The sequence below is a fragment of the Cucumis sativus genome, chromosome 7 (genome assembly GCF_000004075.3).
Source record: "Cucumis sativus cultivar 9930 chromosome 7, Cucumber_9930_V3, whole genome shotgun sequence".
NCBI lineage: Eukaryota > Viridiplantae > Streptophyta > Magnoliopsida > Cucurbitales > Cucurbitaceae > Cucumis > Cucumis sativus.
The window spans coordinates 2,838,611-2,852,922 of NC_026661.2; the positions used below are offsets into that span (position 1 = coordinate 2,838,611).

At 36.0% G+C, this 14,312-nt stretch overlaps 4 protein-coding genes, 2 non-coding genes and 1 pseudogene across 7 annotated transcripts; 3 read left to right on the forward strand and 4 right to left on the reverse strand.

Annotated features, from left to right (window-relative positions):
• The first annotated feature begins 622 nt into the window (after nucleotides 1-622).
• LOC101222246 (cysteine-rich repeat secretory protein 38) lies at nucleotides 623-1,571 on the forward strand. Its single transcript, XM_004144532.3, has one exon. The coding sequence runs from the start codon at nucleotides 678-680 to the stop codon at nucleotides 1,428-1,430; it is 753 nt and encodes a 250-aa protein (XP_004144580.2). The 5' UTR covers nucleotides 623-677; the 3' UTR covers nucleotides 1,431-1,571.
• A 2,090-nt stretch (nucleotides 1,572-3,661) lies between these two features.
• LOC105436230 (proline-rich receptor-like protein kinase PERK9) lies at nucleotides 3,662-4,243 on the reverse strand. Its single transcript, XM_011661403.1, has one exon. It carries the CDS (start codon nucleotides 4,241-4,243, stop codon nucleotides 3,662-3,664), a length of 582 nt encoding a protein of 193 aa, XP_011659705.1.
• Nucleotides 4,244-4,864: 621 nt separating this feature from the next.
• LOC101222005 (beta-amylase) lies at nucleotides 4,865-8,345 on the forward strand. Of its 2 annotated transcripts, none has more exons than XM_011660410.2 (8): nucleotides 4,865-5,607; nucleotides 5,917-5,991; nucleotides 6,079-6,477; nucleotides 6,739-6,903; nucleotides 6,975-7,238; nucleotides 7,362-7,571; nucleotides 7,676-7,915; nucleotides 8,020-8,345. In XM_011660410.2, the coding sequence occupies exons 1-8, from the start codon at nucleotides 5,404-5,406 to the stop codon at nucleotides 8,212-8,214; spliced, it is 1,752 nt and encodes a 583-aa protein (XP_011658712.1). In that variant the 5' UTR covers nucleotides 4,865-5,403; the 3' UTR covers nucleotides 8,215-8,345. The 2 variants fall into 2 exon arrangements, with proteins under 2 accessions (XP_011658712.1, XP_011658713.1); XM_011660411.2 differs by having other exon boundaries at nucleotides 5,465-5,607; nucleotides 5,889-5,991.
• A 29-nt stretch (nucleotides 8,346-8,374) lies between these two features.
• LOC101221774 lies at nucleotides 8,375-10,325 on the reverse strand (annotated as a pseudogene).
• A 1,408-nt stretch (nucleotides 10,326-11,733) lies between these two features.
• On the reverse strand, nucleotides 11,734-11,806 carry TRNAA-AGC. Its single transcript has one exon. It is a non-coding gene; the product is annotated as a tRNA-Ala (tRNA).
• Nucleotides 11,807-11,897: 91 nt separating this feature from the next.
• TRNAA-AGC lies at nucleotides 11,898-11,970 on the reverse strand. Its single transcript has one exon. It is a non-coding gene; the product is annotated as a tRNA-Ala (tRNA).
• A 186-nt stretch (nucleotides 11,971-12,156) lies between these two features.
• Nucleotides 12,157-13,702, forward strand: LOC101221546 (STOREKEEPER protein). The gene has a single exon (XM_011660413.2). It carries the CDS (start codon nucleotides 12,219-12,221, stop codon nucleotides 13,449-13,451), a length of 1,233 nt encoding a protein of 410 aa, XP_011658715.1. The 5' UTR covers nucleotides 12,157-12,218; the 3' UTR covers nucleotides 13,452-13,702.
• Nucleotides 13,703-14,312: the final 610 nt, after the last annotated feature.

Sequence of the window (14,312 nt, forward strand, 5' to 3'; positions counted from 1 at the left end):
CTTTCAGAGGTTGAATTGAGACTCTTATTATCACCTGACAAAGAATAGAACAAGAATATTATAGCCCACCCAACATAAAGGAAACCTTTCCATCATGTTCGCACGACCAAAGAAGACTTGCTAAGAACAAAACCTGACTCTCTTAATCATGGACAAAAATATTAAATACTGACTGGCAAATAAGAAAAAGGTCTAATAGAATCCTAGAGGAAAAATTCTTACAAGAGTAACCCTCTTAAGGATTATGACTCCAAACACTATCTCTCAAGTCTAAGATTAAAACCCTCAAACTGAAAAGAAAAGGGATCACCTTCACCTTCATTGTTTCCTTGTTTAGTTACGTTTTCATAAACAGAATTCTACAGATGTAAAACTCTATACCCAATCAATATCCAACCATGTTTATTCTAAGACTGGTTTTTATTTGTCACAAAACCGTACAGATTTATTATTAAAAAAAGAAACATCTAAAATCACTTTAAAGTTATATATGAAGTACACTCTTACATTAAATAAGGATATGAATAAAATTTAAATCTTATCTTACATCAATCAAATATGAACAGGCATTTTAGTCTTAAGTATATCCTATGACAACTCCCCTTCTATATAAATTAGATACTCTAACAAGAAATGAATATCAACTCTCAAAATAAAATAATCTTTCATTTCAGACCATGAGACAATCGAAACCATTTCTTCCAATTCTCCTCTTGATCTTTCTCTCAGCCTTAGGCAATATCATAACCACAGTCAATGCTTCGTATCTCTACCATACATGTTCAAGCTCAGACAACTACACAATGAACAGCCTCTATGCTTCCAACTTAAAACAAGCCGTTGACAGATTGACCAATAGCGCCCCACCGTCTGGCTTCGGCCTCAGCTCCACTGGAGGCAAAGATTCACAAAACCAAGTCAATGGCTTGGCTCTATGTCGGGGCGACATCTCGCCCAATGATTGCAAAACCTGCGTCACGTCGGCAGGACAGGATATCCAACAGCGATGCCCTTACAAGAAAGGGGCAGCCATATGGTATGATTCATGCCTTTTGAAATACTCCAATGCAAAATTCTTTGGGAAGAATCAAAATGGAGGGTTTAGGTTCTATTTAGTGAATGTTCGTGAGGCTGATGATCCGACATCGTTTAAGGAGCAAGTTAAGAACTTACTTAATGGGTTGTCTGAAACGGCTAAAACATCAAGGAATTTGTATGCCATTGGAGACTTGGAGATTGGGAGCTCCAGGAAGTTGTATGGATTAGTTCAGTGTACAAGAGATCTTTGGACTGCAGATTGCAAGAAATGTCTTGACGATGCTATTGCTGAGCTTCCGTATTGCTGTGCAAATGGAGCTAAAGTTGGTGGAAGAGTGGTTGGTGGGAGTTGTAACTTTAGATATGAAACTTACCCCTTCTTTACTGCCTAAAAAATCAAGAACTTAATTGTAGTTGAGTACTATGATTTCTGTCTTGAGTTAATAACTTCATCACGAATGTTTATTTACAAAAATATATAAAAATCTATTATCTCGTCGATCTAAAAGCTTAAGCCGATGAGTTATGGTAAATTAATTGCGTAAATACTTCATCACTCTACTCACGTTGTGGGTGAAAAATGAATATTAGAGAGAAAATGACAGGAGTTCAAACATGAATCTCCCTAGGCTGATATGACATTTCTACAAGACCTTGCTTGTAATATGTATTTTGGAAGAAAGAAAAGTACCAGATAGGACATATTGTAGAATAAATAAATTATAAGTAAGATGATAAATTTGAGAGAGCATGACAGGATATATGAGTTTACTTGATGTAGAATATATGTTTAGTTATCTACTATCATGGTAGGTTCTAATAAACTGTCTAGAAAAGTATTCGACATACTGGCTACTTCAAACAGAACTTAAGACCCGTTTAGATTCACTATTTTTAGTATTTATAGACAATGTTTTACACTTGTAAACTCTTATTTAAACAGAAGGAAAAGAAAAGAAAATAGACATTCACAACTTCATTAGGAATAATCTTAGTGGGCTTCAGCCCATAAAAAGTGGGCCTTAACTTAAGGCTTAGTCACAAAGGGTCCAATATCAATTAGAACGGGTAGGACTTTTAGTACAACAATATTGAGCTAAATCTACATTTTTGTGAATTTTGTTATATCTAATAATCTATTACCTACCAATTCTTTTGCTATTTTAAGCCTTCTAGCTGTCTCTTTTAGATTTACTCTCCGATTCCCACATGACTCTCCTCAAATTCAACCGTCAAAAACTAATCAAAACAGTGGCCGTCGTCGGCTGCAGAAGGCCAGCCAGATGCAGGTGAACAGTTACTGATCCTCGTGCATGACATGAATTATAACACCGCAGCAGTTTAGAAATTCTAAACCTTAATTTAATGTTTACAGTTGGCAGAACACCACGCCACATACCCTCCAAATTTAACTCTTGTCCTTTTGTTCTTAGGGCATATACTCTATAATCTATAAACCTTCAAAACTTCTTTGTTGTGGCCACTCTATTATCACGTGGTTAAGACAAACTTTTGAAGTTTGGACTTAATTTTATGGCCGCAGAAATTAATAACAAAGTTGAGGAGGCCTCAACCGAATATCAGTGGCTTTTATCCATAGGTTTCAATCCGACCCACGATGCCATCATAATTAAAAGCTTGTGGCTTGAAGACAAGTGAGCAAGTGAGGTTGTTGCTGCGAAAAAATCTGCAAAATTGAACATGGGACTCTGCTAAAATCTGTACTTTGTCTGTGTATAGAAGCTAAAAATAAAGCTTCGTTTTCCTCGGAGACACCACTGAAAATGGTTCAGTTCTCAGACATTTCAGAGAGACCACCCTTTGCTTTCACTCCCCCACAAATCAGATTCCCAACTGTACCACCAAATTAACCATTATGTCTGCTTAAAAATACTATTTCTAACCACTAAAATCATTTCAAACAGATTCTAAAATATCCATCTATCTTAATCCAATCTTTAGGAAAAGGTCATATGGGACACACCCATGTAATGGTTTTGCCTTTGCGATATGATATTCTAAAAGAAATTTTCAACAATAATATACAAACAAGACACTGATACACAACAATTCTAGTTTTGTTCTGAGTTTAATAATAAGTGGGGATCTGACTGGCTCAGTTTATCATGATAATAATGCATCATGTTCCAAGCGATTAATTGTAAACCAGTATTGTAGAAACTGGTGATAATTACAGATCGACTTCAAAACCAAAGTAAATGATCGACACACTTCCGACATTATAGGTTTCTTAAGCTGAGAATCTGATGAAAAAATTAGAGAAATTCAGTCAAATAAATTACAGCGATCAATGTCATTGGGAGAAGTGTAGACACTGTAGACGACAATGGTCAAAGATGAACTGTGAAATTGATACACTAAATAAAGAAAAGATAAAAAAAGAGAATCGCTGTTGATTCCTCTGCTTTTGTGCGAAATTTCAGTAAAATGGAACTGAAAATCAATCAAAAAGCAGCAAACACCTGAAAATAGGATCGACACATCGAATCTAACACAACTCACATTTCACCCTCATAATCTACAAACCCATCTAAGAATTCAAGACAGATTTTTTTTCTTTTCTGAAAGATATAAATGAGCTAAATCAATGAAAAAATGGATCTCAGAACTTCTTGTTGGTCTTACGAATCGAGGACTGCAGCTTAGCATGCATTGGTCCCGGACTCACCAGTGTCGTACTGGGCGGAGTTAACGGCGAAGCAGCTTGGGTTTCTGGAGGAGATGGAGATTGAGATGCCGGCGGCGGCGGCGGTAAGGGATTTTGGATGGTATCAGGTGGAGGTGGGGAAATCGGAATAGTGTCAGGCGGAGGTGGAGAAGTTGGAATAACGTCAGGTGGAGGTGGGGAAGCCGGAGTAGCGTCAGGTGGAGGTGGGGAAGCTGAAGTAGCGTCAGACGGAGGCGGAAAAGCAGGAATCGAATTTTGGGGTGGTGGGTTTGGATTAGAATACGATGGGTTGGGTGGGTTCTGTGGCTGATTGGAGGCGGAGATGGGGGAGGCGCCGGGAGTGGCGGAATTGGGGTTGGAAAAGACGGCCGGAGGAGAAAAACAGGAGTTGCCGGAGCACTTGTGGGATTTTTGGAGGCCGTGGCGCATAAATCCGAAGCCAAGAACTAGACCAAGAACCACCAAAACAGTTACAATGAAGATGAAGATCTTAGTTGCTTTACCCACGTAACACATTTTTTATTTCCAGACTTCCAAATTTCAGATTCCAAAAAATAGACACAGTTCTTCGCTTCACAAGAAAAAGATTTGGGCTTTGTTTCTCTTTCGTCTTTTTCTCATGGCGGTTGGAGAAGACGAGCAAGATGAGAGAGATAGAGAGTAGGGAACTGGACTGGGCTACTCACTGAGTTGTAACTTGAAATGGGATCGGATCCACGTGAAGACCAATAAAACCGTCACCATTCTTTTACCCTTTTTACTTTTTTTGCTGAGTGAATGACAGGTAAGATTTTCACTTTTTACTGTCCTTACATCGATCAAGAGAGTGATAGTGGGTGAACGGAAGGTTGCTAAGGTTAAAAAAAGATTTAACTCTCTCTTAACTAGTGATAATAGCTCTTAAGCATGGTTTTTATGTAACCAAAGTGAAGTGAACTGGCTTAGATAAATAATAATAGCTCAAAGATTCAAATCTTCAAATTCCACATGACTGAAAAAGAAAGAGAAAAAATCTAATTTTTTACCTCAAGGGATTGGTGGGCAATGGCGGTCAGCAATACACCATGCCCATGGGTTGAAGTGGGGCACTAATGACATATGGTAAAAGCCTGTAGGATTGGACTTCGAGAAAAATCCGTTCACTTTTGAGGTTAAAAAATAAAAATGAAAAGGGATTTTGTTTGTTATCACATACCTGTTGAATCGACATCAAGAATCGAGCCAACGAAGCATGTCTGCCAAGTCATCCCTCTTTGAGATAGGGGTTAACCAACTGTGGCTCTGAGAAATAGCTGAACTATGCATCACATTTCCCCTCTTTAAAAGAAGCCTACGCAGATTGAATGTTTGTAAATAATGTTGAAAACTAAACCATCATAATTTTAATTTGTCAATATTTTGAATTCTTCCAAACTGTCACTATTCACAAAAACCTTTCTGACTCGTGCAAGTCTCAGCAAGAATACAACCAATAAAGCATCAAATGACCCATCTTCCTCATCTTTTACCAATCATGGACTTGGACATGAAGAAACTACAAGATATCTTCTTTCTTGAATTAGAGAAGAACGTGTATGGATTGTGTTTCACTAGCTCATTCGTTATCCTTACCTTATGTGTGAATTCATGTTCGCTCACTTCCTATCTGCTCTAATGCTCATAAACAATAGAAGGAAATGGCTTCAGATACAATCATGGCAAGTTTTGTGTGCCAAGTGCATAGTGGAATAATAAAGAGAATAGCACATGTTCAAGGTGAAGTTAAATGTAAATTGCAAGTAAAGAATCTAAAACCCAACTGGTCTCTCCCATGTTGGTCTATAGCACCAAGAATCAATCTTCGGACTCCAGCATATGAGACGACTACGATTGAACAAGAGGTAACTATGTTCAGGGATGTACATCTTTCTTCTATCAGATATCCTGAACCAGTGGCATAGGTGGCCTTTCAAAAGCTTGAAGAGGCCATCAACCTTGATTTAATCTTTACGTAGTATGCAGAAACATCAAGGATCAACAAATGCCTTGTTTTTCTTTTCTTTTTTTTTTTTTGGGGGGGGGAAGCCTATATTCTCTCTCATCAACTCGATACTTTATTTATATATTCTAGTTTGGGACTCATGTCATTTAATTGCTTTATGCACTTTTATCCACTTTGCAGTCTTCCATGAAAATTTTCTTTCATGAAGGTATCAACAAGCAGCAGTCCTGACTACGATAAAAAGTTGATACAAAACTATGTGCCAGTTTATGTGATGCTCCCAGTAAGTTGCATACAGAATCTTGTATACTCGCGTTCATCAGAGTCAAACAAGTTCAGTTTATCATTCTTCTTATTTTTTTAACACCAGTTGGGAGTTGTTACAACTGATAACGAACTGGAAGATAGAGATGGGATAAAGAAACAACTCAAACAACTACAAGCAGCAGACGTGGATGGGGTAATGATTGATGTTTGGTGGGGTATTGTAGAATCCAAAGGGCCAAATCAGTATGATTGGACTGCATATAGGAGCTTATTTAAGATAATTCAAGAATGTGGCTTGAAACTTCAAGCTATTATGTCATTCCACCAATGTGGAGGGAATGTGGGAGATTCTGTTAACATTCCACTCCCCAGTTGGATTCTCAAAATTGGAGAATTAAATCCTGATATCTTCTACACGAACCGATCAGGGACCAGGAACAAGGAGTACCTCACTCTTGGAGTTGATAACCAACCTCTCTTTCATGGGCGAACTGCTGTAGAGGTCAGCTCAGCACCTTGAAACTGCCTGACAGATAAACGAATTCAAACAAATAATCAGTCGCCAAAAATTTCAAATCAGTCACAGTAAATCAATTACTCCTCACACTGAAATGTTTCCATTGATGGGTACCCTTTGATCCCTGATGTAAATGTTCAGAAGAAAATTCTGAAAATGGAAGAACATTAAAATTAGATTACAAATGTTGATCCTTTATATTGCACCTCATTCCTTATAATAATTTCAAATTACGGAACTACACAGTTATACAGGGATTACATGAAGAGTTTCAGAGAAAATATGGTGGATTTTTTAGACAATGGTCTTATAATAGACATTGAAGTGGGACTCGGCCCCGCCGGGGAGTTGAGGTATCCTTCATATGTACAAAATCAGGGATGGGAATTTCCTGGTATTGGAGAATTCCAGGTAAGGCAAGTTTTAGAACATTTTAAAGGACACCCTGTTCTGGTTTTAACTTCATTTTTCAAATATTACAGTGCTATGACAAATATCTCAAAATGGAATTCAAAGGGGCTGCAGTAACAGCGGGACACCCTGAATGGAAGCTTCCAGATAATGCTGGAACATACAATGACGCCCCTGAATCTACAGAGTTCTTCAGATCAAATGGCACTTATCAATCTGACGAAGGAAGGTTTTTCTTGACATGGTATTCCAACAAGTTATTGAACCATGGTGATCAGATCCTTGAAGAAGCAAACCAAGTTTTCCTTGGTTGTAAACTTAAATTAGCAGCCAAAGTATGTCCCCAAGAAAATATATTTCTACATCTTTATAATTATAGAAACATCTAAAAGCATAAGTTATTGTCTTTCTTCTGAAGTCATGTCAGTAAAAGTTATTGTACTTCCTCATAAAAACAGGTAGCAGGGATCCACTGGTGGTATCAAACAGAAAACCATGCAGCTGAGCTTACATCAGGATACTATAATTTGAAAACTAGAGATGGATACCGACCTATAGCACGGATGCTATCAAGACACCATGCAATTTTGAATTTTACATGTCTAGAGATGAGAAATTATGAGCATATTTCAAAAGCCAAAAGTGGACCTGAGGAACTGGTTCAGCAGGTAAAGTAGAACCAAATTCATCGTGTGTGTGTTATTAGGCAGATTAAAATCACGAATTCTAGGAATGATTGAATTTGTGACCAAGTATTAATCATCACAAACAGGTTTTAAGTGGGGGCTGGAGAGAAGGCATTCCAGTAGCAGGAGAGAATGCACTACCAAGGTATGACAATGCAGCTTACAATCAAATTCTTTTGAATGCTAGACCAACCGGAATCAACAAAGAGGGTCAACCAAAGCATAAGATGTTTGGAGTGACATACCTTCGACTTTGTAACAAACTCCTGCAGAAAAGAAATTTCAATATATTCAAGAGCTTTGTGATGAAGATGCATGCTGATCAGGTAATGAATTACATTATTTACGAAAAGCGAGGACTGAATAAAGGTTAATCAAATTCCTCCTTTCTGCCTTTGCACTCAGCTGGCTTGTCTTTTGTGTTCTATAGGGATACTGCCCCAATCCAGAGGACTATAACTGCTATGTTGTCCCACTCAATCAGTCAAAAGAAAAAATTTCAATGGAGGCACTTTTAGAAGCAACTGAACCATTGGAGCCATTCTCATGGGATAAGGAAACCGATACTCCAATTGGTGGTCCTTTTGTAGATTTCTTTAATAGAATACTATACATATTTAAGTGAAATAAGAGATACACCAAACGTTACTATAGAATCCATGTTTAAGAAACAATGTTCCTGAGTTCCTCCTGCTATTGTATAAAATCGATATGAAATGAAGTTAAATAATTACCGAAAATTACCACAGGAACAAATGCATCTCTATAAAATGGAAGTTCGTATATAAGAAATATCATATCTCTTGTTATTGAATAAATTTGATATGAAACAAAGTTATGCAGTAATAATTACCAAAAATCACCACAAGAACAAATTCCACCTTTAAAATGGTGAAACCTATGTTTATCATGCTATTTCTCGATCCATGAGTTTTGACATTAATTTTGTTACCATTTGGCAATCTGCACATACTCGAAGATTCTTAGTTATCCTAATTTTGGTCCCTGGAGGGGTATTTAGAAGAGCAAAAACAATTGCCAATCTCTCACTATGCATCATATAAACACTGGACTAGTATCGGCTTGTACCCTTCCTCCTCGAGTCACCAACTTATATCCTTTAGTTTGTCATATATATCTTTTGTCTGTTGGTGTGACTTGTCTCCAACAAAGAACATATAAACCTGGCTATCAAGCTCAATTAAGCTGTAGCCCTCTGGTTTTTTCAATCCACGTTTCCTCATTGTAGCTCTCACCTTTTCCACAGCAGTCCATTGTTTGGTAGCAGCATAAATATTTGAAAGACAAATGTAGCTACTAGCCCTTGATGGATTTGTTCTGAAAATATTTTGAGCTGAAATTTCTGCCAACTCAACATTTCGATGAAGCCTGCAAGTAAAGGAATGCAGCCCATATATCAGCAGAAGGTTCCACCTCCATGTGCTTTACCAGTTCGTATGCTTCATTCAGTAGGCCTGCTTTGCCAACAAGATCCACCAAACATAAGTAATGAGCAGATCTCGGTTTGATATTGTACTTAATGGTCATTTCATTGAAGAAAAAATTCCCTCATCAACCAAATCCGAATGGCTACATGCCGATAGAGAACAGAAGTGAGAACACCCTCATCTGGACTAATGCCATTTGCCGCCATTTCATTGAAAATGGATACAGCCTCTTTTCCCCGCCCATGAATTCCATAAGATGCAATCATAGCACTCCAAGCAACCACATTCTTCTGAGTCATCTCACAAAATACATGGCGAGAGCAAGATAATTCTCCACATTTACCATACATGTCTATAAGGGCAGTTCCTAAAAAGGAATATAAGAAAAGCCCTATTTTAGTTAAATACGAATGAACTGACTTCCCAAATTGCAAGGCTGTAATCTTTTCACAAGCACCAAGGACAGCCACGATAGTTATCTCATCTGAAGTTGCTGTGTCTTCAATTAGCATTTGACAGAAAAGTCTTAAACTTTCAAAAGCATCTCCACTACGTTGGTAGCAGGAAATTATTGAATTCCACGATACAGTATCTTTAATTTTTAACTCCTCGAATAATTGCCTAGCAACTGCAATTTGAGTACATATCAATCAGTGAGTTCATCAAGAAGCCATCCAAAGTAAAATAGCAAAGTCGTCCCATCTGCTTTCTACCCAGACTTTCCCATTAGATAAAAAATCGTTAAAGCTTCCCTGGCGTTATTATTCCTCACGTAACCTGAAATCATAGTATTCCAAGAAGTTAAATCCCTCACAGGCATTTTATCAAACACCTTCCTTGCAACATCCACATTCCCAAATTTCAAATACACTGCTACAAGAGAATTGTTCACATAAATATCTGAGTCCCACCCACAAACCTCCACCCGACAATGAATTTCCATTCCCATTCCACAAAGACCCAGATTACCACACGCCTTTAGTACAAAAGAGGATGTATAATTGTCAGCATTGAATCCAAATGCTAGCATTTTACGATACATAGCAAGGGCCTTATAAGCATTAGTACCTTCAGAAGCATAACCTCTAATTATAAAATTCCACAGGAAATAATTTTTCAAAGCAACCCCATTGAATATCACTTGGGCTTGTGCATTGCGACCTCAAGCAATGTAAAATGCAGCAAGCTTGGAGCTGAGATAGGTATTGTTTTGAAGATTCCCACATGTGAGAATGTTTGTTTGTTTTATGAAGTATGAATGGTCTAAGAGTAGCTTTGGCAATGGCAATCATGGAAAGAACCTTTTACATTATGAACTATGAATTGATTATTGTATTTACAAAATGATTTTAAATTTAAAAAGTCTCTTTGACATGTGTGTCTTTTTGTATGTAACTATTAACCAATAAGCTATGTTCACAATGGTTAAATATGTTGTTGTAAGAATCACTAGCACACCAAGTTGACTAGTAGAGAAGAAAGTTTGTCGAGGTGATATTTCGACGTTTAATTCATTGTGAGTGTTCGAAATATCGTGTATCATTTGCATTTAGAGTGGATTTTGCATTGGTGATGACAATTATATACCTACTTGACAAGTTAGAGGGATAGATGTTAGATATGTCGGCAAATATTCTTCTTTTGGATACTTGACTCGACAAATCGTAAGGTCGATATATGTTTTTTTTCATCTTTCCAAATAAGTTCAAGTGAGTCTTCAAAATTTTACACATTTACCTATTAATGTCATATCTAAAATTTTCCCTCTTTTCTCTTGCTTTTTTTTCCCTATTTTTTATATAACAAAAGTGTAAGTATATTATTGTTTTTATAATTTTTTATTAAAAATTTACCGTTAAAAGTTACCAAAGTGGTATATTATGGTAGATATACAGGGATAAAGAAAAATAGTTGAAAATAGAATATTTGACAAAATAGAGAAATCAAATATAATAAAATTATGTCTTTAACGAGTTTTGTTCTAGGAAGTGTAATGAGTTTTTCAACTTTTCTATTTTCCAAAAAATTTTAAGATAAAAATGGGGAAATTGCCAAAAAAAATTAATTGATAGCAATTTTTAAAATAGGTATTAAGAAATTTGCAAAAGTGATAGGTTTGATAGATTATTTATAGTTTATCAATGATATAGCAATATTTACTACATAATTTATCATAGACTCCTATCATTCATAGACAACTCGATATGGATAAAGTAATCGATTTTTTTGAAGATAGTGTATTTTTTAAATTAGTCCTTAAATGAAATTATAACGATTTAAGTGTCAGATTTCAACTGATATTTCTTCTATTTTTTGAATTTAAAAATCAAAATTAGATATCATTTGTAGATATGATATTTGTTTTGATTTAGTTTGATTCCAAATGTATATATATAATAAATCTTTAATATATTTGTTAGGTATATGTTTTATTTAAAAGATTTGTACCATGAGCTAGGATCAATTAATCTTATTGGCAAATAAACTGCATGAGGTTATTGATATTCCTAAAATACCCTCTAATACAAATTTTAAGTGTCTAAAAATGAATATACAACAACTAAATAATCTTATTTTTCGACTTTAAAAGCCTCTACCATAAACTTATTTAAAATATTCATACGTATAACTATTTTTTTATACAGAGATAAGTTAAAAAAATAAAAAACTTGTTAAACAAACCATAAAAATAAAAATGGAGATGCGGGGTATCGATCCCCGTACCTCTCACATGCTAAGCGAGCACTCTACCATCAGAGCTACATCCCCATTTGGATAATGGAAAACCTATCTTTTAATCTTACTTTAAATTCAAATTACAAAATTTCGTATAATACTTTTAAAATGAAAAAAGAAATAATGGAGATGCGGGGTATCGATCCCCGTACCTCTCGCATGCTAAGCGAGCGCTCTACCATCTGAGCTACATCCCCGCTATGGATACGGAATCCTAATTTACATAAATAAATACATGCAAATATTTACGTTACATTTTTGGTTGCCACGTATTCTTTTTCCTTTTAGGAATTAAAGACGTCCAGCCAATAGGAAACACCCACGTCAGAATACTCTCCAATGGGTCAAAAACCCTACTCCAATACTATAAATTAAAATTCTCTCGCTGGCTCTTCCCAAAAACCAAACCTACCTTTTCCTTTTTCCTTTCTTCAATTCGATTCCTATGGCACCGAAGCGGCTCGTCGAAGATCTACCGTCCGCTCATGCCTTTTCAGATGCAGAAGAAGAATCCGATTACGAGACTCATGAAGATCCAGAAATCGATAATCTAATGAACAACTCTGAGGATGAAAACGAAGAACACAACCAGGAGGAAGAAGAAGATGACGATGAAGAAGAAGAACAAGAACAAGAAGAAGAACACGAGCATGAACAAGAAATCCGTTCTCCTATCATCTCCAAACATGAAAATTCTCTCGAGAAGGATTCTGGGTTTGTCTCAGATTCCGATTCTGAAAAAACCCAATCATCCCCAAGTGCTTCTGCTTTCACCATCAAACCTATTCTTCGAAAATTGGCTATTGATTCTTCTAAACCTAAGAAGAGTTCTCACAAATCGAGCATAGATTGTGCTACTACTGCGAATCCTGTTTGTTCAGGTTCGAAGCGTCCTATTGAGAATCACTTTCAAGGGAATGATCCGAATAAGAGGATCAAGAGAATAATGAATGGCGAAGATATTGAAGAAGTGAAAAAGGTCTCTGGCTCTGGCATTAACAGGCTTTGGAGTGAAGATGATGAGATTTCCATATTACAGGGCATGATTGATTTTGAATTAGCAAAAGGGTCTGATCCTTATACTGATATGAACCAATTTCTTGATTTCATAAAGGAAAATCTAAGTGTTGATGTGTCAAAGAATCAACTGATTGATAAAGTGAGGAGGTTGAAGAAGAAGTATAAGAACAACTCAGAGAAAGGTAGGAATGGGGATGATCCTGTATTTTTGAAACAACATGAGCACAAGTCCTTTGTACTTTCGAAAAAAATATGGGGCAATGAAGCAAAGAAAAAGCCAAGGAAACAGAGTGTGAAAGCTAGCAATTCAGTGTCTATAAGTTCGCCAAGAGTGGATGTGGAAGCAAGGAAGCTTAAAGAGATTGTTAACAATAATAATGTTGAGAGTAAGATTTTACCAGAGGAGTTTCTATCTGAATATCCATGGCTGAAAGCTTCTTTCCTGATGGAGAACGATAAGTTTCGTTCAGAAGTGGTACTGCGCTTTGTTAGAGAAAGAATGCCATTAATTGGGAGTGAAAAAGCAAAGGAATTGGATGATAAATGGAGGAAATTAGGAGAAAGTGAAATGGAATTGTATATGAAGAAGGTTGATTTAGTTAGGGAACAATGTAAACTAATAATGGATTCAATGAGGAAGGCAAAGAGATCTACATAAGCTAACTAATCAAGGTAACTTCTAGTTTCATGGGGAAGTCTTTTTCTTTTTCTTTTTTTCTTTTTTTTTTTTCTTCTTTTCCTTTTTGGGTCTGGAATTCTTTTAACTATGAACATTTTGGAGTGTATTTGTCCACAATATGCAAAGAAACTTGTACACTCTTAAAAGAGGGGTTAGCTAGAAATGGTTCCTTCTGTATTTTTCTGAATTATAATATATAATAGACGATATTCCTTTTTAGTGTTATTACACATTGCTCTTTGTTTCTTCAGCTTTTCCTGTCTGGTTTGTTCTGATTCCATGTATTTTTGCTCATTGGTAAATTGTAGCATTAGAATGGAAATTTGAAGTATCCAAAGATTATATTATATTCATAATGTATTTTAGGTATATTTTTCATTTATCTAGAATGATTTCTTTATTTAATATACTTTACAAATGGTTTAGTATGTCTCTGCAAAAAGATTTTGCTGATGCATTACAGATAGTTTAAAGAGACTTATGAACTTTGAACTATCAGATCCCATGAATGTTTGTATAGGATACACTTTTGCTCTGCCTTCTGTTTTCTTTTGTACAATTTTTAATTAACCTCCAACCCCTTTATAGAATCCACCATTAGCATAGAGACCTGATTTAATTTCCAGTTCATAGATAAATAATGAGTGATGATTACTTTTTCATTATCATTTAATTTACTTTATGGATGGTTGATGAATGAACTAAGGAAGTACTCATGGGACTCTCAAAAGATCAGTACTGTTCAGAATCATTATCAATTCACTCTTGATGGAGACCTAAAGACAAGTTAAACAAAAAATGCAAATTGTTATTTTCCAATATAGATGTTAGCTTCTTCAT

Bases quoted from the DNA above. Each gene is read 5' to 3' on its own strand.
- LOC101221546 (XM_011660413.2), top strand. From the start codon at position 12,219: ATGGCACCGAAGCGGCTCGTCGAAGATCTACCGTCCGCTCATGCCTTT.
- LOC101222246 (XM_004144532.3), top strand. From the start codon at position 678: ATGAGACAATCGAAACCATTTCTTCCAATTCTCCTCTTGATCTTTCTC.
- LOC105436230 (XM_011661403.1), bottom strand. From the start codon at position 4,243: ATGTGTTACGTGGGTAAAGCAACTAAGATCTTCATCTTCATTGTAACT.
- LOC101222005 (XM_011660410.2), top strand. From the start codon at position 5,404: ATGGCTTCAGATACAATCATGGCAAGTTTTGTGTGCCAAGTGCATAGT. The intron at 6,478-6,738 runs GTCAGCTCAGCA...GGAACTACACAG, and splicing joins ATGGGCGAACTGCTGTAGAG to TTATACAGGGATTACATGAA. The intron at 7,572-7,675 runs GTAAAGTAGAAC...CATCACAAACAG, and splicing joins CTGAGGAACTGGTTCAGCAG to GTTTTAAGTGGGGGCTGGAG.